The sequence below is a fragment of the Coregonus lavaretus genome (assembly GCF_964263955.1).
Source record: "Coregonus lavaretus genome assembly, chromosome: 16".
Lineage (NCBI taxonomy): Eukaryota > Metazoa > Chordata > Actinopteri > Salmoniformes > Salmonidae > Coregonus > Coregonus lavaretus.
This window is the reverse complement of record NC_140003.1, coordinates 18626797-18651996: the sequence shown is the minus strand read 5'-3', so window position 1 is coordinate 18651996 and position 25200 is coordinate 18626797. Positions and strand designations below refer to the sequence as shown.

Below are 25200 nucleotides of genomic sequence, written 5' to 3'. Positions count from 1 at the left end.
ACCATCTGTGGAATGAATGGAGAACAAAGAGAGTTTGTCCAATTGTGTTGCCCTCAATGTTTCCTTTGAGAATGGATGAATGTTCAGTCATGGCTTACACATTAGAGTCAATGATGTGATTAAGATGATAAATATGATGAGTATCTTCATTCAATTTGCATTTGCATTTTACTTTTCCACCTCTCAAGGTGCATTTAAGGTTACTGTAGTGACGCTGCATGAACGATGAGAGACACTTAATGCATCTTATCTAACTATTCTGCCTGTTCTCCCCTCCTCTCTCTGTGTGTCTCCAGAGGTTTGTGGGGAACGTGAATGCTGACAGTGTCGTCCACCACAAGTTGTCCCACTCTATCAGAAGCCGCTTCCTGCGCTTCGTCCCGCTGGACTGGAACCCCAGTGGCTGGGTGGGACTCAGAGTGGAGGTGTATGGCTGTGCCTACAGTGAGTGACCAGACCACCAACCTTACAGAACACGAACACGTTCAGCTAATATCATAATAACTACAGTAAATGACCCCTTAGACACAGAACAAACTCCATACACATTGAGCTAATATGATAATGTTCTGGCGTATGTGATTCCAACACATTTGGTATTCACTCTGTGGGACTCCTGGACTGCGTTGGACATTGCTCTAACAAGAGTGTGTTCAGACCTGTCCAGACACTAACACTTTCCATTGGGGCTTGTTTAAGCATGCAATCTATCATGGGGCTGATTGTATCCCCATGTTGACAGTGGAATCCATGAGAAAATAGCATTATGCTAGCCAGTAATGTCATTGTAACCATCCTGTACATTTTCGCCCACTATTTAATAAGATATACAGTATCTGCTAATTGAAGAGACATTTCCTTCTGGCATGCCTTCCTTCATACAAGATCAAAGCAAATACTGACGGAACACAATCCTCACCAGCTAATAGAGGCAGACAGTGACAGCCAGCCAGGCGTGCCAGTTGAGAGCCAGTCTCTGCATGGATAATGCTAAACAAATAAAGGGGAGTCACTGGGACGCCTCTCACACACATTCTGAAGCAGCATTAACTGGATCAGCCAGTGAATTACTGCTCTGTGAAAGACAGTTATAATTAACCCTGAGTGAGCACTTTCATAATGCCAAACTGTTCCACAGCATGATCCCTGTATTAATGTTGGATGAATGTGTACTCTGCTAATAAATGCTGCATGACAAGCACCTAATTTCAACTTACTGTAAAAATGAAACTCCGGAGTGCTCTAACAACAAGCAAATAAAGAGGGGAATAGGAAGATCTTGAAGCCATTGAACAGGTCATAGTGTCACGGTTTCGGCCGAGGCTGCTCCTTCTCCTTGTTCGGGCAGGCTTCGGCGGTCGTCGTCTCCGGAGTACTAGCTGCCACCGTTCTTTGTTTTCGATGTTTGTTTGGTTTGGTCTGTTTGGTACACCTGTTCTCGTTTAGTGTTGATTATGTGTCCTTTAAGTTCTTGTTGTTTCTGTCATGTGTTTGTGTGTAGTTGTTCTTTTGTCAGCTGGAGCAGTCAGTACATTTTTCTCTATTTGTTTTGTTTTATAGAGAGTCCGCACTTGTTGTGCGCGTTTGTTGCATTCAGCTCGTTTACGCAGTGTGCGTAATTTTCTCGTGCCTCCGGCTCTGTTTTGTAGCCGTGTCATTTTGTCTTTACTAAAGACTTTTGGACTAAGCCTCTGTGTCCTGCGATTGATTCCTACACCACATCCACGCCGTCTGACAGAACTACACACCTCTTCATGGAATCAGCAGGAGTAGCAGCAGCGACCGAGTCATGGGAGGAGCGCGTCCGCGGACAGGATGACAGAATAGCCCAAATCACAACCGCTCTGCAGGGAGTGATGAATACCCTGCATCGACTGGAGACCAGTTGGGTACCCGCGCCTCCTCCTACCTTACCACCATCACCGGTCAGTCCGTTCGTCCAAGCTCCGGAACCCAGTGGGATTCGGCTCTCGCTCCCGAGGGCGTATGATGGCACCGCTGCCGGGTGTCAGGGTTTTCTCCTACAAGTAGAACTCTACCTAGCCACCGTACACCCGGCGCCCTCGGGACACGAGAACGTTTCCTCCCTCATCTCCTGTCTCACCGGCAAGGCGTTGGAATGGGCCAACGCCGAATGGAGGATGATAGACGCCGCGACGATCACCTATGCGGAGTTCTCCCGTCGCTTCAGGGCTGTGTTCGACCATCCACCTGAGGGGAAAGCGGCGGGAGAGCGTCTATTCTACCTCCGACAGGGGAGGAGGAGCGCCCAGGAGTTTGCACTGGAGTTCCGGACTCTAGCGGCAGATGCAGGGTGGAATGAGCGGGCCCTCATAGACCACTTCCGATGCAGCCTACGGGAGGACGTCCGTCGTGAGTTGGCTTGCAGGGACACCACCCTTACGTTTAACCAGTTGGTGGACATGGCCATTCGTCTCGACACCCTGCTGGCTACCCGCGGACGTCCTGAGTGGGGGTCGTCCATTCCACCCTCCAGCACCTCCGAGCCGAGTCCTATGGAGCTCGGGGGTGCTGGCGCTAGAGAGGAGAGGAGAAGTCCGAAGGGGGCCACCCCCTGTACCAACTGTGGCCGTGGAGGACACACTGCGGCTAGGTGCTGGGGGGGGGGTCTCCAAGGGGACGAGACGGCAGGCCACGCACTGGGGAGTACTTCCAGGTGAGTAGGCGCCCCACTTACCCAGAGCTCTCTGTTGTGCACCTAACCATACCTGTTTGTTTTCCACAGGTTGCACCTCGTTCCCAGCATAAGGCGCTAGTAGATTCAGGCGCAGCCGGGAATTTTGTAGATTGGAAATTTTGTGTAGAGTTAGGGATTCCTCTCCTTCCTGTCAACAATCCTTTCCCTGTACATGCTCTAGATAGCCGTCCGTTGGGATCGGGGTTGATTAGGGAGGTCACAGCGCCACTTAGGATGGGGACGCAGGAGGGTCATGAGGAGACTATTCAGCTATATCTTATCGACTCTCCTGCGTATCCGGTGGTGCTGGGGCCTCCCTGGTTGATTACCCATAATCCCTCTATTTCGTGGCAACAGAGGGCTCTGAAGGAGTGGTCTGCCCAGTGTGTGGGGCGATGTCTGGGTGTTTCCGTGGGGGCGACCTCGGTGGAGAGTCCAAACCAAGTGCCCGCAATGCACGTTCCCCCCGAGTATGAGGATTTAGCACTTGTGTTTAGCAAGGCGAGGGCGACGCAATTGCCACCACATAGACAGGGGGATTGTGCGATAGACCTCCAGGTAGGAGCTGCGCTTCCGCGGAGCCATGTGTATCCTTTGTCTCAAGAGGAGAAGAGAGCGATGGAGACTTATATAGCCGAGTCTCTGAGACAGGGATATATACGGCCCTCCACTTCCCCTGCGTCCTCGAGCTTCTTTTTTGTGAAGAAAAAAGATGGGGGTTTGCGTCCGTGTATTGATTACCGCAGTCTCAATCAGATTACTGTGAAATACAGTTATCCACTCCCTCTGATTGCGACTATGACGGAGTCATTACACGGAGCACGTTTCTTCACAAAGTTGGACCTCAGGAGCGCCTACAACTTGGTGCGCATTAGGGAGGGAGACGAATGGAAGACAGCATTTAGTACCACCTCGGGTCATTACGAGTATCTCGTCATGCCATACGGGTTAATGAATGCTCCTTCAGTCTTCCAATCCTTCGTAGATGAGATCTTCCGGGATATGCAGGGGCAAGGAGTGGTCGTGTACATTGACGACATTCTGGTGTACTCTTCTACCCGAGCCGAGCATGTTGCCCTGGTGCGCCGAGTGTTGAGGAGGTTGTTGGAGCATGACCTATATGTCAAGGCAGAGAAATGTCTGTTTTTCCAGGAGTCTGTCTCCTTTTTGGGTTATCAGTTGTCTGCGTCAGGGGTGAAGATGGAGGTTGACTGTGTGTCTGCCGTGCGTAATTGGCAAACCCCAACCACCGTTAAAGAGGTGCAGCGGTTCTTGGGCTTTGCGAATTACTACAGGAGGTTTATCCGGGGTTTTGGACAGGTGGCAGCTCCCATAACGTCCCTTCTTAAGGGGGGTCCGGTGCGCTTGCAGTGGTCTGCTGAGGCTGATAGGGCTTTTGGGAGACTGAAGGACCTGTTTACTTCGGCTCCGGTGCTGGCGCATCCGGATCCCGCGCTACCATTCCAGGTCGAGGTGGACGCGTCTGAGGCCGGTATAGGGGCCGTGCTCTCGCAACGGTCTGGCACGCCACCTAAACTCCGTCCCTGTGCCTTTTACTCTAAAAAGCTCAGCCCGGCGGAGCGAAATTATGACGTAGGGGACAGGGAGCTGCTAGCCGCGGTACAGGCCCTAAAGGTGTGGAGCTTGGACGAACACCCTTTCCTCATTTTGACTGACCACCGGAACCTGGAGTACATCCGGGCAGCTAGGAGACTGAACCCTCGCCAGGCTCGGTGGAACATGTTTCTGGCCCGGTTCGTATTTAAGATCACGTACATCCCTGGGTCCCAGAACGGTAAGGCAGACGCCCTGTCCCGGCGGTATGACACGGAGGAGAGGTCCGTTGAGCCCACACCCATACTACCGCCGTCTTGTCTGGTGGCACCGGTGGTGTGGGAAGTCGATTCCGAAATCGAGCGGGCGTTGCGTACCGATCCTAGTCCTCCCCAGTGTCCTGTGGGTCGGACGTACGTTCCGTTCGAGGTTCGGGATCGACTTATTTAATGGGCTCACACGTCACCCTCCTCTGGACATCCAGGTATTGGCCGGACAGTGCACTGCCTTAGCACTAAATACTGGTGGCCAACGTTAGCCAGGGATGTGAGGGTTTATGTTTCCTCCTGCTCGGTGTGTGCCCAGTGTAGGGCACCCAGACACCTGCCCCGGGGTAAGTTACAACCCCTGCCCGTTCCACAACGACCCTGGTCTCACCTCTCGGTGGATTTTGTTACAGACCTTCCCCCCTCCCAGGGGAATACCACCATCCTGGTCGTTGTGGATCGGTTCTCGAAGGCCTGTCGTCTCCTTCCCATGCCGGGTCTCCCTACTGCCCTACAGACCGCTGAGGCACTATTCACTCACGTCTTCCGGCATTACGGGGTACCCGAGGATATAGTGTCTGATCGAGGCCCCCAGTTTACCTCTAGAGTCTGGAGAGCGTTCATGGAGCGCTTGGGGGTCTCGGTGAGCCTTACCTCGGGGTACCACCCGGAGAGCAATGGGCAGGTCGAACGGGTAAACCAGGATTTGGGTAGGTTTCTGAGGTCGTATTGCCAGGGCCAGCCGGAGGAGTGGGCGAAGTATGTTCCCTGGGCCGAGATGGCACAGAACTCTCTTCGCCACTCCTCCACCAAACTAACTCCTTTCCAATGTGTATTAGGGTACCAACCGGCTCTGGCACCTTGGCATCAGAGCCAGATCGAGGCCCCTGCGGTGGATGAGTGGGTGCGGCGCTCGGAGGAGACGTGGAACGCTGCACACGTCCATCTGCAGCGGGCCATCCGTCGACACAAGGCGAGCGCCGATCTCCACCGCAGTGAGGGACCGGTGTACGCACCGGGAGATCGAGTCTGGCTCTCAACCAGAAACCTGCCCCTCCGCCTGTCCTGCCGGAAGCTGGGTCGGCGGTTTGTGGGGCCTTTTAAAGTCCTGAGGAGGTTGAACGAGGTGTGTTACAGGTTACAACTACCTATTGATTATAAGAATATTAACCCCTCGTTCCATGTGTCTCTCCTCAGGCCGGTGGTAGCTGGTCCACTCCAGGACTGTGAGATAGGAGAGACTCCTCCGCCCCCGCTGGACATCGAGGGGGCTCCGGCGTACACAGTTCGGTCCATCCTGGATTCGAGACGTCGGATGGGGGGTCTCCAATATCTCGTGGAGTGGGAGGGGTACGGTCCGGAGGAGCGGTGCTGGGTGCCGAGGAGAGACATCTTAGACCCGTCTCTTCTGACTGAGTTCCATCGTGGTCATCCCACGCGCCCTGCTCCGCATCCTCCTGGTCGTCCCCGAGGCCAGGGTCGGCGCACGGCTGAAGCCGCGCGTCAAGGGGGGGGTACTGTCACGGTTTCGGCCGAGGCTGCTCCTTCTCCTTGTTCGGGCAGGCTTCGGCGGTCGTCGTCTCCGGAGTACTAGCTGCCACCGTTCTTTGTTTTCGATGTTTGTTTGGTTTAGTCTGTTTGGTACAACTGTTCTCGTTTAGTGTTGATTATGTGTCCTTTAAGTTCTCGTTGTTTCTGTCATGTGTTTGTGTGTAGTTGTTCTTTTGTCAGCTGGAGCAGTCAGTACATTTTTCTCTATTTGTTTTGTTTTATAGAGAGTCCGCACTTGTTGTGCGCGTTTGTTGCATTCAGCTCGTTTACGCAGTGTGCGTAATTTTCTCGTGCCTCCGGCTCTGTTTTGTAGCCGTGTCATTTTGTCTTTACTAAAGACTTTTGGACTAAGCCTCTGTGTCCTGCGATTGATTCCTACACCACAGCCACGCCGTCTGACACACAGATGACAAACTTGCACTTATAGGTAAGCCCTTGGAATCTGTAATGGGCTCATCATAATCATTATGGAAATCTTGCTGATAGGAAGGTCTGACTTTTATACATCCTCTAAAATAATTTACAGACATGCATAGGATCCGGGCACAATCAATGAAAAATGTTGAAGTTAGCTGTCATTTGCTTAACTGTTGTCAGTACTGCCAAAATTAGCATGATTCAAACATAGCATGTCTACTTTAATTACACTAACAGACCAGCTAAATACATGTAGAAATATATCAACATTAGAATGCAGATTTCATTTCTTAATGTTCAATAGTCACAAAGTAAGTCATGCATACACACTTACTGCACATCTTGTTAATGTCAATTGAATAGCCATACTTTGCCTATAGACTGAGTCACGTCCATGTCTCTCCCTCATCTCATTTTGTTTTTCATTCACTAGACTCTCAGACTTCAGATCTATAAAGGGTAAAAACAATTTGAATTCTTTTCACGGCAAATCACGTGAACTGTTCTTACTTTTGTTCTGAGTAATCCCCATAATTGCCATAGTTCCCTATTGTGATTAAAATAATAATAATATGCCATTTAGCAGACGCTTTTATCCAAAGCGGGTGGTCCCGGGGATCGAACTCACTACCTTGGCGTTACAAGCGCTGTGCTCTACCAGCTGAGCTACAGAGGACCATGATTGATAGCATGGTTATGCATATCCAGCTCATATCAGCTAAATTATTAGCATTTATATATTGGCATATCCATATGGGTAAAAACCTTGAGTTTAAATTAAGCTTGGCCTTCTATATCCCACAGTGAATTCCACTGACTCCATTATATAAGTACAGTGCATTCGGAAAGTATTCAGATGCCTAGATGTTTTCCTCATTTTCTTACGTTAAAGCCTTATTCTAAAATTGATACAATTGTTTTTTTCCCTCATCACTCTACACACAATACCCCATAATGACAAAGCAAAAACAGATTTGTAGGAATTTTTGCAAATGTATTAAAAATAAAAAATGGAAATATTACATTTACAGTAAGTAAATTCAGACCCTTTACTCAATACTTTGTTGAAGCACCTTTGGCAGCGATTACAGCCTAGAGTCTTCTTGGGTATGACGCTACAAGCTTGGCACACCTGTATTTTGGGAGTTTCTCCCATTCTTCTCTGCAGATCCTCTCAAGCTCTGTCAGGTTGTCCTGAAGCCACTCCTGCATTGTCTTGGCTGTGTGCTTAGGGTCGTTGTCCTGTTGGAAGGTGAACCTTCACCCCAGTCTGAGGTCCTGAGCGCTCTGGAGCAGGTTTTCATCAAGGATCTCTCTGTACTTTGCTCCGTTCATCTTTCCCTCGATTTTGACTAGTCTCTCCATCCCTGCCGCTGAAAAACATCCCCACAGCATGATGCTGCTTACCGCCATGCTTCACCGTAGGGATGGTGCCAGGTTTCCTCCAGACGTGACGCTTGGCATTCAGACCAATGAGTTCAATCTTGATTTCATCAGACCAGAGGATCTTGTTTCTCATGGTCTGAGAGTCCTTTAGGTGCCTTTTGGCAAACTCCAAGCGGGCTGTCATGTGCCTTTTACTGAGGAGTGGCTTCCGTCTGGCCACTTTACGATAAAGGCCTGATTGGTGGAATGCTGCAGAGATGGTTGTCCTTCTGGAAGGTTCTCCCATCTCCATAGAGGAACTCTTGAGTTCTGTCAGAGTGACCATTTGGTTCTTGGTCACCTCCCTGACCAAGGCCATTCTCCCCCGATTGCTCAGTTTGGCCGGGCAGCCAGCTCTAGGAAGAGGCTTGGTGGTTCCAAACTTTTTCCATTTAAGAGTGATGGAGGCCACTGTGTTCTTGGGGACCTTCAATGCTGCAGAAATGTTTTGGTACCCTTCCCCAGATCTGTGCCTTGACACAATCCTGTCTCGGAGCTCTACGGACAATTCCTTCGACTTTATGGCTTGGTTTTTGCTCTGACATGCACTGTCAACTGTGGGACCTTACATAGACAGGTGTGTGCCTTTCTAAATCATGTCCAATCCATTTAATTGACCACAGGTGGACTCCAATCAAATTGTAGACACATCTCAAGGATGATCAATGGAAACAGGATGCACCTGAGCTCAATTTCGAGTCTCATAGCAAAGGGTCTGAATACTTATGTAAATAAGGTATTTCTGTTTTTTATTTGTAATACAGTTGCAAACATTTCTAAAACCCAGTTTTTGCTTCGTCATTATATGGTATTTTGTGTAGATTGATTATTTTTTATTTAATTTAATCAATTGTAGTATAAGGCTGTAATGTAACAAAATGTGGAAAAAGGGAAGGGGTCTGAATACTTATATATATATATATATATATATATATATATATATATATATATATATATATATATATATATATATATTCCGGACTAATTTCTTTCTTTTTAACTTTTTGGATAATGTGTGTATTGTTTAATATTGCTAGGTATTACTGCAATGTTGGAGCTAGAAATGCAAGCATTTCGCTGCACCTGAGATAACATCTGCAAATCTGTGTACGCGACCAATAAACATAGATTTTTATTTTAATTTTTACTCATTAAATTGAGCAAACCATTTTAAGAGGTAGGGGAATTCTAGAATTGTGTTTGTGTGGTTATGAATGTGTTAAACATTCTTTAAATACACAATAGCTCCAAACACTATTTGCATAGTCATGTCTTTGATACAATGTAATGTAAACGCTATGCCCAAACGTCAAGTTTTCTCCTACTCATTGCTGATTCGCTTGTTTCTCTAGGCACATCAACCTCCCTCTGTTCTGTGTTGGAATAGCAGGTGCATGTTAGAGATTGCATTATTTATTCAGACAGCTTTACCTACACAAACTGAATCCCATCAGAAAATATAATGTATTCAGACTTTAAAAACAGGAATTCAACATTTCTCCTGCTGCTGAAGCTCACTACAGTATATTTTCAGTTCAGGCCCATCCACATGAACTGAGCATGGAGCAGAGGCACAGTGTTAGATAATGTATTAGACAGAGCTAGAGAGTTGTGATAAAAGTACCTCAGAATAAATAGAAAACGTTTGACATCAGAATTTGTGGTGAAAAGTCAATTCTGTTGAAAGAAATGGAACTTGCCAATTCAATTCCTCTCAAAAGTAGTGGCAACAGAATACTCACAGCTCAGACATGACACAGAGTGCTATCATTGGGAACATTTTCTAAAATGTAATGATTATTTGATCTTCTCTCAATCCTCATCTAGAATCGTACGTGGCAGACTTTGATGGCAGAAGCTCCCTGCTCTACCGGTTTAACCAGAAGTCCATGAGCACAGTGAAGGATGTGATCTCGCTGCGCTTCAAGAGCCGCCAGGCTGAGGGGGTGCTGCTCCACGGAGAGGGTCAGAGGGGCGACTACATCACTCTGGAGCTGCACCGGGGCAGGCTGGCCCTCTACCTCAACCTGGGTGAGTTTGTCACACCGGGGCATGCTGTCTCTCTACCTCAACCTGGGTAAGTCGCTGGCCCTGCACCTCAACCTTGCTCACATAGGTCAGGGGTTAGAGGTCAGAGATTAGAGGTAACAGGACGCAAGAGGCTCTGGGTAAGGATGGAGGAGTCCTTTGAACCTCTAATTAGTCTGGGGAGCAATCTGGGAGGATAACTGGATGTTTGTGTTCTACTGCCCTTCCAATTACCACTGCACCTGAGCTCAATTTACTAGCTGGACTCAGACTGTTAAGGATCCACATTGTGAGCATTTGAGCTGGGAAAGAGGATTCTTAAAGGGCAACTGCACTTCCTGATTTGGCGTCATTTTCATCAATGCTCATTAAGAAAAGCTAGCTGCCATCACTGAAGGCTAACGAGAGTTGCCTTAAGGGGTGTGGTTTAATGTTGGTGTTTGCCATTCTATCAGAACAAACAAGTACAGTAGCTACAGCCAGTTCAAGTTGAAACATTATTGAAAGCAAGCTGGCAACATGCATCAAAAATGTCGTCAGGTTTGCTTGTTTATTAGCTTGTCATAATCAAGCAAAAACATTAGCTAACAGGGATAAAATCAAATAAATGTAATTTGTCACATGCTTCGTAAACAACAGGTGTGGACTAACAGTGAAATGCTTACTTACGGGCCCTTCCCAACAACGCAGAGAGAAAGAAAATAAATAAATAATAGAAAAGTAAAAGACATAACAATAAAAGTAATAATAGATGCACAATGAGTAACACTAACTTGGCTACAAGGGGTACCAGTACCGAGTCGATGTGCAGGGATCGGAGGTAATTGAGGTAGATATGTACATATAACTAGGAATAAAGTGACAGATAGCAAACAGTAAAAGCAGTGTATGTGATGAGTCAAAAAGGTTAGTGAAAAAGGTTTTGGGATAGCTATTTAGTTAACTATTTAACTAACTATTAGCAGTCATGGCTTGGGGTTAGAAACTGTTCAGGGTCCTATTGGTTCCAGACTTGGCGATTCGGTACCGCTCGCCATGCGGTAGCAGAGAGAACAGTCTATGACTTGGGTGGCTGGAGTATTTTAGTGCCTTCCTCTGACACCGCCTAGTATAGAGGTCCTGGATGGCAGGGATCTCGGCCCCAGTGATGTACTATCCTCTGTAGCGCCTTGTGGTTGGATGCCAGGCAGTTGCCATACAAAGCGGTGATGCAGCCAGTCAAGATGCTTTCAATGGTGCAGCTGTAGAACATTTTGACGATCTGAGGGCCCATGCCAAATATTTTCAGCCTCCTGAGAGGGAAGAGGCATTGTCGTGCCCTCTTCTGTGTTGGTGTGTTTGGACCATGATAATAATAATAATAATAATATGATAGATCCTTAGTGATGTGGACACCAAGGAACTTGAAGCTCTCTACCTGCTCCACTTCAGTCCTGTCAATGTGAATGGGGGAGTGCTCGGCCCTCCGTTTCCTGTAGTCCACAATAAGATCCTTTGTCTTGCTGACGTTGAGGGAGAGGTTGTTGTCCTGGCACCACACTGCCAGGTCTCTGACCTCCTCCCTATAGGCTGTCTCATCATCGTCGGTGATCAGGCCTACCACGGTCAAGTCGTCTGAGAACTTGATGATGGTGTTGGAGTCGTGCGCGACCACAGAGTCGTGGGTGAACAGGGAGTACAGGAGGAAACTAAGCACGCACCCCTGAGCGGCCCCCGTGTTGAGAGTCAGCGTGGCGGATGTGTTGTTGCCTACCCTCACCACCTGTGGGCGTCTCATCAGGAAGTCCAGTGCCTTCAGAAAGTATTCACACCCCTTGACTTTTTCCACATTTTGTTGTGTTACAGCCTGCATTTAAAATTGATTAAATTGAGTGGAATTCTATTTTTGGAATGGTGTTTTTAGACATTTTTTTAATTAATTAAAAATGAAAAGCTGAAATGTCTTGAATCAATAAGTGTTCAACCCCTTTGTTATAGCAAGCCTAAGTAAGTTCAGGAGTAGAAATTCGCTTAACAAGTCACATAATAAGTTGCATGGACTCACTTTGTGTGCAATAATTGTGTTTAACATGATTTTTGAATGATTATGATGATGATGATTTGTGGTCCTCTGTAGCTCAGCTGGTAGAGCACGGCGCTTGTAACGCTAAGGTAGTGGGTTCGATCCCCGGGACCACCCATACACAAAAAAATAAAAAAATTCATGTATGCACGCATGACTGTAAGTCGCTTTGGATAAAAGCGTCTGCTAAATGCATTTATTTTTATAATTTTTTATTACGTCATCTCTGTACCGCACATATACAATTATCTGTAAGTTGACCAGTGAATTTCAAACACAGATTTCCAATTACTCTTAAAGAAGGGCACCTATTGGTAAATGGGTAAAACATTTAAAATCAAACATTGAATATTCCTTTGAGCATGGTGAACTTATTAATTACACTTTGGATGGTGTATCAATATACCCAATTACTACAAAGATACAGGCATCCTTCCTAACTCAGTTACCGGAGAGGAAGGAAACCGCTCAGGGATTTCACCATGAGGCCAATAGTGACTTTAAAACAGTTGCAGTTTAATGGCTTTGATAGGAGAAAACTGAGGATGGATCAACAAGATTGTAGTTACTCCACAATACTAATCTAATTGACATAGTGAAAATAAGGAAGCCTGTACAGAATAAAAATATTCCAAAACATGCATCCTGTTTGCAACAAGGCACTAAAGTAATACTGCAAGAAATGTGGCAAAGCAATTAACTTTTTGTCCTGAATGCAAAGTGTTATGTTTGGGTCAAATCCAGTACAACACATGACTGAGTACCACTCTCCATATTTTCAAGCAAGGTGGTGGCTGCATCATGTTATAGGTATGCTTGTAATTGTGAAGGACTGTGGAATGGAATGAAGCTAAGCACAGTCAAAATCCTAGAGGAATACCTGGTTCAGTCTGCTTTCCAACAGACACTGGGAGATTAATTCACCTTTCAGCAGTACAATAACCTAAAACACAAAGCCAAATATACACTGGAGTTGCTTACCAAGAAGACAGTGAATGTTCCTAAGTGGCCGATTTACAGTTTTGACTTACATCTACATGAAAAGCTATGGCAACACCAGAAAACTGTTGTCTAGCAATGATCAACAACCAATTTGACAGAGCTTGAAGATTTTTTTAAAGAATAATGGGCAAATGTTGCACAATCCAGGTGTGGAAAGCACTTGAGACTTACCCAGAAAGACTCACAGCTGTAATTGTTGCCAAAGGTGCTTCTACAAAGTATTGACTCAGGGGTGTGAATACTTATGTAAATGAGATATTTCTGTATTTCATTTGTATTAATTTGCTAAAATTTCCAAAACATGTTTTCACTTTGTCATTATTGGGTATTGTGTGTAGATGGGTGATATATATTTTTTTATCAATTTTGAATTCAGGCTATAACACAAGAAAATGTGGAATAAGTCAAGTGGTATGAATACTTTCTAAAGGCACTGTAGGTGTTCCTTTTGTCCAAATGGGAAAGGGCCGTGTGGAGTGCAATAGAGATTGCATCATCTGTGGATCTGTTGGGGCAGTATGCGAATTGGAGTGGATCCAGTGTGTTTGGGATGATGGTGTTGATGTGAGCCATGACCAGCCTTTCAAAGCATTTCATGGCTATAGATGTGAGTGCTATGGGGCGATAGTCATTTAGACAGGTACCTTGGCATTCTTGGGCACAAGGACTATGGTGGTCTGCTTTAAACATGTACTGTAGGTATAACAATCTGGGTCAGGGAGAGGTTAAATATGTTGTTTTTTTTTATGTTTTTTTTTTCACCTTTATTTAACCAGGTAAACCAGTTGAGAACAAGTTCTCATTTACAACTGCGACCTGGCCAAGATAAAGCAAAGCAGTGCGATAAAAACAACAATACATAGTTACATATGGGGTAAAACAAAACAAAGTCAAAAATACAACAGAAATACATATAATATACAGTGTGTGCAAATTTAGCAAGTTATGGAGGTAAGGCAATAAAATAGGCTATAGTGCAAAATAATTACAATTAGTATTAACACTGGACTGATAGATGTGCAAGAGATGATGTGCAAATAGAGATACTGGGGTACAAATGAGCAAAATAAATAACAATATAGGGATGAGGTAGTTGGGCGGGCTAATTTCAGATGGGCTGTGTACAGGTGCAGTGATCGGTAAGGTGTTCTGACAACTGATGCTTAAAGTTAGTGAGGGAGATAAGTGTCTCCAGCATCAGAGATTTTTGCAATTTGTTCCAGTCATTGGCAGCAGAGAACTGGAAGGAATTGCGGCCAAAGGAGGTGTTGGCTTTGGGGATGACCAGTGAGATATACCCGCTGGAGCGCAGACTACGGGTGGGTGTTGCTATGGTGACCAATGAGCTAAGATAAGGCGGGGATTTGCCTAGCAGTGATTTATAGATGGCCTGGAGCCAGTGGGTTTGGCGACGAATATGTAGTGAGGACCAGCCAACAAGAGCGTACAGGTCACAGTGGTGGGTAGTATATGGGGCTTTGGAGACAAAACGGATGGCACTGTGATAGACTACATCCAATTTACTGAGTAGAGTGTTGGAGGCTATTTTGTAAATGACATCGCCGAAGTCAAGGATCGGTAGGATAGTCAGTTTTACGAGGGCATGTTTGGCAGCATGAGTGAAGGAGGCTTTGTTGCGAAATAGGAAACCGATTCTAGATTTAACTTTGGATTGGAGATTCTTAATGTGAGTCTGGAAGGAGAGTTTACAGTCTAACCAGACACCTAGATATTTGTAGTTGTCCACATACTCTAGGTCAGACCCGTCGAGAGTAGTGATTCTAGTCGGGTGGGCGGGTGCAAGCAGCGTTCGGTTGAAGAGCATGCATTTAGTTTTACTAGTGTTTAAGAGCAGTTGGAGGCTACTGAAGGAGTGTTGTATGGAATTGAAGCTCGTTTTGAGGTTTGTTAACACAGTGTCCAATGAAGGGCCAGATGTATACAAAATGGTGTCGTCTGCGTAGAGGTGGATCTGAGAGTCACCAGCAGCAAGAGCGACGTCATTGATATACACAGAGAAAAGAGTCGGCCCAAGAATTGAACCCTGTGGCACCCCCATAGAGACTGCCATAGGTCCAGACAACAGGCCCTCCGATTTGACACATTGAACTCTATCTGAGAAGTAGTTGGTGAACCAGGCGAGGCAGTCATTTGAGAAACCAAGGCTATTTAGTCTGCCAATAAGAATGCGGTGGTTGACAGAGTCGAAAGCCTTGGCCAGGTCAATGAAAACGGCTGCACAGTACTGTCTATTATCGATCGCGGTTATAATATCGTTTAGGACCTTGAGCGTGGCTGAAGTGCACCCATGACCAGCTCGGAAACCGGATTGCATAGCGGAGAAGGTACGGTGGGATTCGAAATGGTCGGTGATCTGTTTGTTGACTTGGCTTTCAAAAACTTTTGAAAGGCAGGGCAGGATGGATATGGGTCTGTAACAGTTTGGATCTAGAGTGTCACCCCCTTTGAAGAGGGGGATGACCGCGGCAGCTTTCCAATCTCTGGGGATCTCAGATGTTACGAAAGAGAGGTTGAACAGGCTAGTAATAGGGGTTGCGACAATTTCGGCGGCTAGTTTTAGAAAGAAAGGGTCCAGATTGTCTAGCCCAGATGATTTGTAGGGGTCCAGATTTTGCAGCTCTTTTAGAACATCAGCTGTCTGGATTTGTGTGAAGGAGAAGCGGGGGGGGCATGGGCAAGTTGCAGCGGAGGGTGCAGAGCTGGTGGCCGGGGTAGTGGTAGCCAGGTGGAAAGCATGGCCAGCCGTAGAAAAATGCTTGTTGAAATTCTCGATTATTGTAGATTTATCGGTGGTGATAGTGTTTCCTAGCCTCAGTGCAGTGGGCAGCTGGGAGGAAGTGCTCTTATTTTCCATGGACTTTACAGTGTCCCAAAACTTTTTGGAGTTAGTGCTACAGGATGCAAATTTCTGTTTGAAAAAGTTAGCCTTTGCTTTCCTAACTGCTTGTGTATATTGGTTCCTAACTTCCCTGAAAAGTTGCATATCGCGGGGGCTATTTGATGCTAATGCAGTACGCCACAGGATGTTTTTGTGCTGGTCAAGGGCAGTCAAGTCTGAGGAGAACCAGGGGCTATATCGGTTCTTAGTTCTGTATTTTTTGAATGGGGCATGTCTATTTAAGATTGAGAGGAAATTACTTTTAAAGAACAACCAGGCATCCTCTACTGACGGAATGAGATCTATATCCATCCAGGATACCTGGGCCAGGTCAATTAGGAAGGCCTGCTCGCTGAAGTGTTTTTGGGAGCGTTTGACAGTGATGAGGGGTGGTCGTTTGACCGCGGACCCGTTACGGACGCAGGCAATAAGGCAGTGATCGCTGAGATCCTGGTTGAAGACAGCGGAGGTGTATTTAGAGGGTAAGTTAGTCAGGATGATATCTATGAGGGTACCCATGTTTACGGATTTAGGGTTGTACCTGGTAGGTTCGTTGATAATTTGTGTGAGATTGAGGGCATCTAGTTTAGATTGTAGGATGGCCGGGGTGTTAAGCATATCCCAATTTAGGTCACCAAGCAGTACGAACTCTGAGGATAGATGGGGGGCAATCAATTCACATATGGTGTCCAGGGCACAGCTGGGGGCTGAGGGGGGTCTGTAGCAAGCGGCAACAGTGAGAGATTTATTTCTGGAAAGGTGGATTTTTAGTAGTAGAAGCTCAAACTGTTTGGGCACAGACCTGGATAGTATGATAGAGCTCTGCAGGCTATCTCTACAGTAGATTGCAACTCCACCCCCTTTGGCAGTTCTATCTAGACGGAAAATGTTATAGTTGGGGATGGAAATTTCAGAATTTTTGGTGGCCTTCCTAAGCCAGGATTCAGACACTGCTAGAACATCAGGGTTGGCGGAGTGTGCTAACGCAGTGAATAACTCAAACTTAGGAAGGAGGCTTCTGATATTTATGTGCAGAAAACCAAGACTTTTACGGTTACAGAAGTCAACAAATGATAGCTCCTGGGGAGTCGGAGTGATACTGGGGGCTGCAGGGCCTGGGTTAGCCTCTACATCACCAGAGGAACAGAGGAGGACTAGAATAAGGATACGACTAAAGGCTTTAAGAACTGGTCTTCTAGTGCGTTGGGTACATAGAATAAAGGGGGCAGTTCTCCGGGCGTTGTAGAAAAGATTCAGGGCATTATGTACAGAAAAGGATATGGAAGGATATGAGTACAGTTCAGGTAACCCTAAGCGTTGGGTAACAATGAAAGAGATAGCGTCATTGGAGGCATCGATTGAGCCGGTCTCGGCGTGTATAGGGGGTGGAACAAAGGAACTATATGAGGCAGTTTGAGAGGGACTAGGGGTTCTACATTGTAATTGTATAATAAGAACTAACCCAAACAGCAATAGGCAAGGCATAATTGACATGGGAGAGAGGCATAAAGCAGTCACAGGTGTTATTAGAGAGAGCTAAGACACAACTGGAAATAGCGATAACGTTTGGGCTAAGACTAAACAGAATAAACAGGACAGGGTACCGTGTAAAGGAACAGTCCAGCAGGCATCAGCTGTGCAGCTGAATGATCATAAGGTCCAGTGAACAGCAATATGTGAGTCCGAGAGCAGTTCAAATTGGTGCTTCAGCACAGCTAGCAGGGAGCACAGTTGTAGTTAGCGTGTGCTAGCGGGCCGGGGCTGGCAGATGTGCTAGCGGGCCGGGGCTGGCAGACGTTTGGGCTAAGACTAAACAGAATAAACAGGACAGGGTACCGTGTAAAGGAACAGTCCAGCAGGCATCAGCTGTGCAGCTGAGTGATCATAAGGTCCAGTGAACAGCAATATGTGAGTCCGAGAGCAGTTCAAATTGGTGCTTCAGCACAGCTAGCAGGGAGCACAGTTGTAGTTAGCGTGTGCTAGCGGGCCGGGGCTGGCAGATGGATCTTCGTGGTCGTCGCAACGGGAAGCCTGATGAAACCACATCAGACTATTTCGTCGGCAAACCAGTCGTGTTGGATCGGCGGGGCTCAGTGTCAACACTAGGAGGTCCCGTCCGGTTGACAGAGAGGTAGATAGCCGGGAGATGGGCCTGGGGCTAGCTCAAGGCTAACTGGTGCTTGCTATAGGGGAATGGTAATCAGCCAACAACAGGTTGCAGCTAGCTAGCTGGTTGTGATGATCCGGCGCTAGGGTCCAGTGAATCCGGCAGAAAGTCCAATAAGCTCTGGGTCGATAGCACGCTGTGCAGACTGGCCGACGAATTGTCCAGGCTAGAGCTAGAGCTGGCTGGTGGATAGTGTAGGCCACGGACAGTGGTGAAGACGTGACTAATAGCAGATTGCGGCTACACTCGATTCAGCTTACGGTTCTTGATGAAAGTTATAAAGAAATAATAGAGTCCTTTCCACGTTGGGTGAGGCGGGTTGCAGGAAAGTATATTTAGTTAAAGAATGAAAGTAAAAATTGAGAAATATATACAAAATAGACAAAAAAACAAGAAACGGGATATTTACACAGGACGATGAAATAAAAGCGACCGCACTGCTACGCCATCTTGGAATCCAAGGTTAAATATGTAAGTGAAGTCACTTGCCAGCTGGTCAGCACATGCTCTGAGTACACGTCCTGGTAATCCCTCTGGCCCTGTGGCCTTGTGAATGTTAACCTGTTTAACACTAGAACCGCTGGGCCTCGATGGACCCCCTTTAAGCTAATGAGCAGTCATTCTGACTGCAACATTCTAACAGTGTAATTAATACATTTCATGTATGCTATCGCAAAAATAATCAATTGATTGTGTTTATGAAGGCCTTGGGTAACCTTAGAATTAGGGTTGGGCGGTATCCAGATTTTCATATCGTCACACCGTCCTTCTCTCATACCGGGATATACAGTATTACCGGCTTAGTACACAAGGGGGCACCTAGAAACACAAAAAAGTCCAATGGGTGTCTATTACCTGAATGCTAACAAAATGAGCAAAAGTAATACATTTTACATTTTAGTCATTTAGCAGACGCTCTAATCCAGAGCGATTTACAGTTAGTGAGTGCATACATTTTCATACTAGCGAATATCAATGGAGGACGCTAGCTAAATATGCTAGGGAGCGCAAACGAAAATAAACAAATTGCAAAGACAGGCAATCCAGCTCATGAAGTTATACATACAGTGCCCTCCACTATTATTGGCACCCCTGTTTAAGATGTGGTCGAGGACTTCCAAAAATTATCCTTTTTTTTTTAAACAACATAGAACCCAAATGCAAAAAAAGAGAAAAATCCAACCTTTTATTTAAGTACATTACTTTGGTGGTAAAAAAAAAAATCACACATTTTGAAAAAAAATAACTTGAAATCATGTGTCCCACAATTATTGGCACCCCTAACAATTCCGCTGAAAATGTTAATTGATTTTGAAAAATATATATTTTTCTGTAGTTGCTAAAGTTGGTCAGGGTATCTTTTAATTAGTAATTCATGACTTCCTGTTTCCCTGGGGTATAAATATGACGTGACACAGAGGCCTAATTCTCTTACCCATTTGTCAACATGGCAAAGACAAGAGAACACACCATTCAAGTAAGGCAGATTTGTGTCGACCTTCATAAGTCAGGCAATGGCTACAAGAAAATAGCCACTCGCCTTAACTTGCCCGTATATACAGTCAGAGGAATCATTAAGAAGTTTAAAACAACTGGAACAGTGACAAACAAGGCTGGAAGAGGTCCCAAGTTTATCTTGCCACAACGCACAGTGAGGAGGATGGTAAGAGAAGTAAAAAAAAGTCCTAAGCTCACTGTCACAGAATTGCATCAAAGAGTGGCATCTTGGGGTCACAAAGTCTCCAAAACAACCATCAGCTCTCTACATGCCAACAAGCTGTTTGGGAGGCATGCAAGGAAAAAGCCTTTTCTCACTAACACTCACAAATGTAAACGTCTGGAGTTTGCTAAGCGGCACTGGGACTTCAACTGGGATCGTGTGCTTTGGTCAGATGAGACTAAAATTGAGCTTTTTGGCAACAAACACTCTAAGTGGGTCTGGCGTAAAACAAAAGATGAGTATGCCGAAAAGCACCTCATGCCCACCGTGAAGTATGGTGGAGGATCTGTGATGCTGTGGGCCTGTTTCTCTTCCAAAGGCCCTGGGAACCTTGTTAGGGTGCATGGCATTATGAACGCTTTGAACTACCAGGACATTTTAAATAAAAACCTGATGGCCTCTGCCAGAAAGCTGAAGATGGGTCGTCATTGGGTCTTTCAGCAGGATAATGATCCAAAACATGTGGCAAAATCTACACAAAAATGGTTCAGCAGTCACAAACTCAAGGTCCTCCCATGGCCATCTCAGTCCCCAGACCTCAACCCAATCGAAAACCTGTGGGGCGAGCTAAAGAGGAGAGTGCATAAGAGAGGACCCAGGACACTGGATGATCTAGAAAGATTGTGCAAAGAAGAATGGTCAAAGATCCCTCTCTCTGTGTTCTCCAATCTTGTGAAATGTTATAGGAGGAGATTAAGTGCTGTCTTGTTGGCAAAAGGGGGTTGTACAAAGTATTAACATCAGGGGTGCCAATAATTGTGGGACACATGATTTCAAGTTTTTATTTTTCTAAATGTGTGATTATTTATTTTACACCAAAGTAATGTACTTAAATAAAAGGTTGGATTTTTCTCTTTTTTTTGCATTTGGGTTCTATGTTGTTTAAAAAAAAAAGGAGAATTTTTGGCAGTCCTCGACCACATCTTAAACAGGGGTGCCAATAATTGTGGAGGGCACTGTATATAGGTAGGAGCTACCGAATGTCATTTTGGTGAGTTTGTACATTCACAAGAACAGTACTGGCTCTGGAGCAGCATGTGTAGGCTACACGCTGTGTCTGTGTGGAGTCATTAGGGCAACAGGCCTGCCTCCTCTGCTTAGAGAAGAGAGGAGAGCTGAAGATGGACCCTGCTTGGAGAAGATGGGTCAAGAATAGAGAGGAGAAAATATGCAAGGAAATCAAGATAGCACTGGTAGCTGTACAAATAACTCCTCCAAAGGGCTTTGACTTCTCAAACACAGCAGAAAGCTAACACAATATGATGCCCTGTCACTTAATTAATTCAGCCACATACTTAGATTAACTAGCAAGTTAAATTTAGGGGTTGGGTTAATGCAGAATTCTGCGCTTTTCACCTAGGAAAAAAATATAAAACGCATAAGAAATACAGTAACTTGCTGCTTTTTGTAAACACAGATGTAAATTGCTTCTTATTGTAATTTCTGCTTGGCATCAGACTAATTTCGTGCTTCAATTGCACTTCTCCACTCAGATCAGAATTCAATAACAGGCATTCTATCAGCAGACAGCTACTTTTCTACTTTTTTCTCGGTGTAGCCAGCCTACTTTTCTCTGGTAAAATGCAAGATTAACTGTAGCTGGCCTCATTCTTTCTATGATAAACATGATATATATGGTGGCCATGCATCGTTTTTGCAAAAAATACCTTGCTTTTTCATTGTTAGCTCATTTACTTGTGTGACTGCCAGCCAAATAGTGTTACACTTCTGTTGTCAACTGATGAAAACGAAGCTATTTTCTGCTGAAAGTGTTGCACTAATGGATTTTCTGTGAAGAAAAACTATAGCTGTCCGTCCCTGATCACTGTATTGAAGCAAAAAAACACTGTTGACTTTCAATATAAAACGCGACCCCTGTCAATACACAGCTGGACTCACCTGCTCCCGCTTTCTCCTGTTGTGCTATTTACAAACAAACTGGCTCAACTGTTCTGGGGAACTATGGTAAGCTTTATAATATAAAATAATGTGACAGGTGAAATGAAGAATGCAATCTGCTTCATCTCCTAACGTATTGCACGCAGGTATTTACTTAAAAAGTAATAACACATTTATGATGTATTGAAAAACTTTTGAAATAGTTGAAATGCACTGAAAAATAATATAAATGCAATCTGTAGAGTGTAGGTCTTATGTTCCATGAGCTGAAATAAAAGATCCCAGAAATGTTCCATATGCACGAAAAGTTTATTTCTTCTCAAATTTGTTTACATCCCTGTTAGTGAGCATTACTCCTTTGCCAAGATAATCCATCCACCTGACAGGTGTGGCATATAAAGAAGCTGATTAAACAGCATGATCATTACACAGGTGCACCTTGTGTGTTTTGTCACACAACACAATGCCACAGATGTCTCAAGTTTTGAGGGAGTGTGCAATTGGCATGCTGACTACAGGAATGTCCACCAGTGCTGTTGCCAGATAATTAAATGTTCATTTCTCTACCTTACGCCGCCTCCAACGACATTTTAAAGAGATTGGCAATCTGTACAACAAGCCTCACAACCGCAGACCACATGTATGGCATCATGTGGACGAGCGGTTTGCTGATGTCAACGTTGTGAACAAATTGCCCCATGGTGGCGGTGGGGTTATGGTATGAGGCAAATGGTATCTGTGACCAACAGATGCATATCTGTATTCCCAGTCATGTGAAATCCATAGATTAGGGCCTAATGACTTTATTTCAATTGACTGATTTCCTTATACGTAACTCAGTAAAATCTTTGAAATTGTTGCATGTTGCGTTTATGTTTTTGTTCAGTATAGTTTCAAGGTATTGACGGTATTGAAAAACCATCTCATGGCTATTTCCAAATACACGCTATATGGTATATAAAGGTATACCGCCCAAGCCTAATTAGAATACTATTTGTATTTTATTTCAAATAACACAAGAGCATTTTCATTAGTTTATGTTACTGTAGGCTATATGAAAAACAAAAATAAAACATGTCAAGTGTTCAATCAATCTGGTGTTTCTATGTCAAACAATTGTGTTATATTTCAGTCTTCTGTGATCTATATAAAGTGTAATATTGGGATGCAAACTCAAACTTTAATAAATATCAACTCTATATCTGACATGGTACAGGTGTTTTCTTTTTTTAAGCCCATAACCATGTGTGTGAGGTGTATACTTTTGTTTCAAAGTAGAATTGTTTAAGACTACCAAGAATCACTCTGTGTGACCCTGATTTATCCCACTGCAGTAAAAGGTTAAAAAGAAAACACACAAAAAAAAACACCAAGATGCATGGTCAAGACGGGTGTTCAAATTATGAAAACATCAGTAGCCTAAACATCATTATAAGCACCAAGTGGCCTTGATAAACAGTGAAACCCGGCACAAAAGCAATAATGGCATTATAATGAATATAAGTGTTGATATGACAGCAGTCAAAAATAGTCAATTATTGTCAGCGCGTGCTTGTGTGCATCTTCACGCAATGTCATCAGTTTGATTTAGCTGTTATCCCTTGTCCTAACAGTTGACACAATTTTTGTACGTTTCACTTGCTTGACACACTTTGACATATCTTTTATTTGGTTGTAATGAGTAATAGTCTCCGGTTTTCTCTTTATTGTGTCCTGTCGTCTTGTCATTCTTCAGCACCATTATGGAGTACAACGGCTGTGCAGGTGCCTTATTTTGCGCAGACGGGGGGAGCTCCTGTCTCACTTTGTTCATGGTGCCAGCCAGACTTTTTTTTATTTGCAAGCAACATGTTCGCCAATGACAGTGAAGTGAAGAAATTGTCCTCGGTGACATTTCTCCCCTTGCCAACGTAAGCTTCCTCAAGCCTTATCACCACTTTCTCCGACACTGGGTTCCACATTCTCCTACTCCTGCTGCCCAATGTGGATATTATCCCAGATATTGCAAGCCATTCAGCATGTGCAATTACCCACGCTCTCACTGTGTAGCCTACTCCAAGTAGGCCAGAGTAGACTGATAAGACTACTTTGATTCAGTGGACTGATCAGTGGCAATTTTAGCATGTAAATCTTGGTGGGGCAAACTTAAAAAATAGTTTTTAGATACATGCCAGCAAAGCCACTACACAACACAACACTAAACAATACATTCATTGGACTATAACGATGAGAAACGGTGCCCACAAACTGTTAGGGCCTACATAAAGTCTTCCCAACAGCAGAGTCACAACAGCAGTCCCAAAACCTTACCACTGATACACCTGCCTTGTCTGGCAGCAAAACATGCAGCCTCATTTACTGTCTTTTAAAAAAACGTAGCTGATATGGCTGACTTGCTTAAACAAATGTGGTTTCTACTGACAATTAATAATTGAGATGTATAAACTATGGCATAAGGGAATGACGAGCGGATAAGAGGCAATCCGTAATTTCGATTAAAACATTAATGAGCGAGCTAGGACGGACGTAGTCAATATAACTATTTGTTCAGCACTTTTGAAATGTACAGCGACAGAATTCAGGCCATTCTTACAGTATTCTCCCTGTACACCAAGTCAGAACCGTAGGATAAATAAAGGGGGCATATAAGCAGAAAATGAAAGCTCTTACAATATTAGAGGATGACATTTCTCTAAAACAGGCTATAGGCTACATGTGCACCACCAAGTCATAGCAGTAGGCTAAATTAAGAGGGGAAAAGGGACCAAATGATTAGGGTGAGGCACGTGGGCTACTAATAGCTTACTACACAACATACAGTTAGTATTACTTTCTCAGCTACACTATACACATCTCCTTGGCATATTACATCATTTATGCAGCAGCATACAATACATTTTTGGACTCATCTTGTTGTGCCGTGCTCACTTGAATAGGAAGGTGGCGCGGCGGTCCTTCGTGGGCAAATTTTGTCATCAAACTTTGTCATCAAAGTCTGGCATTCTCTGGATTTATGATGCTTTCAAGACAACTGGGAACTCTGAAAAAAACAAGGGTGAATCATGATCTTTGTGATCTTCAGGACAGAGCTCTAGAAAGGCCCAAGTTCCCGACTTGGAATTCCGAGTTGGATGACCGTTCAAAACTTATTTTCCCAGTCAGAGCTCATTTTTTTTCAGAGTTCCCAGTTGTCTTGAACTCACTGAAGTCTGAGATTTCCCAGTTCCGAGTTTCCAGTTTTGAAAGCGGCAGAAATCATGCTGGATTGACAGCATGGCCAATGTTGAATGATTATCCTTTTAAGCTTGGAAAAGAGACCAACCCAGACTGGGACCACACATCCACTCCACTGAATAGCAGGCTAGTGATTGCATTGTAATGCTTGCAGTTAGCCACTGATTCCTTCCAAACCACTCATTGTTGAATTTGCGATTTCCAACTTGTTGTATTATGTTAATGTCCAATGGCTGACGTTTTATCTATAACTTCTCTTCATAATTTCTCTTCATATG

General features: G+C 44.8%; 1 protein-coding gene across 1 annotated transcript in view; it reads left to right on the top strand.

Moving 5' to 3' along the window:
* The window catches only part of LOC311143726 (contactin-associated protein-like 5), a gene marked incomplete at its 5' end in the record, with an annotated part of 128797 nt that overhangs the window by 33980 nt on the left and 69617 nt on the right, over window positions 1-25200 (top strand). The window contains 2 exons of the mRNA XM_084179599.1: window positions 297-444; window positions 9739-9942. Coding sequence (XP_084035725.1) covers window positions 297-444; window positions 9739-9942 — 352 coding nt within the window. The remainder of the gene's footprint in view (window positions 1-296; window positions 445-9738; window positions 9943-25200) is intronic.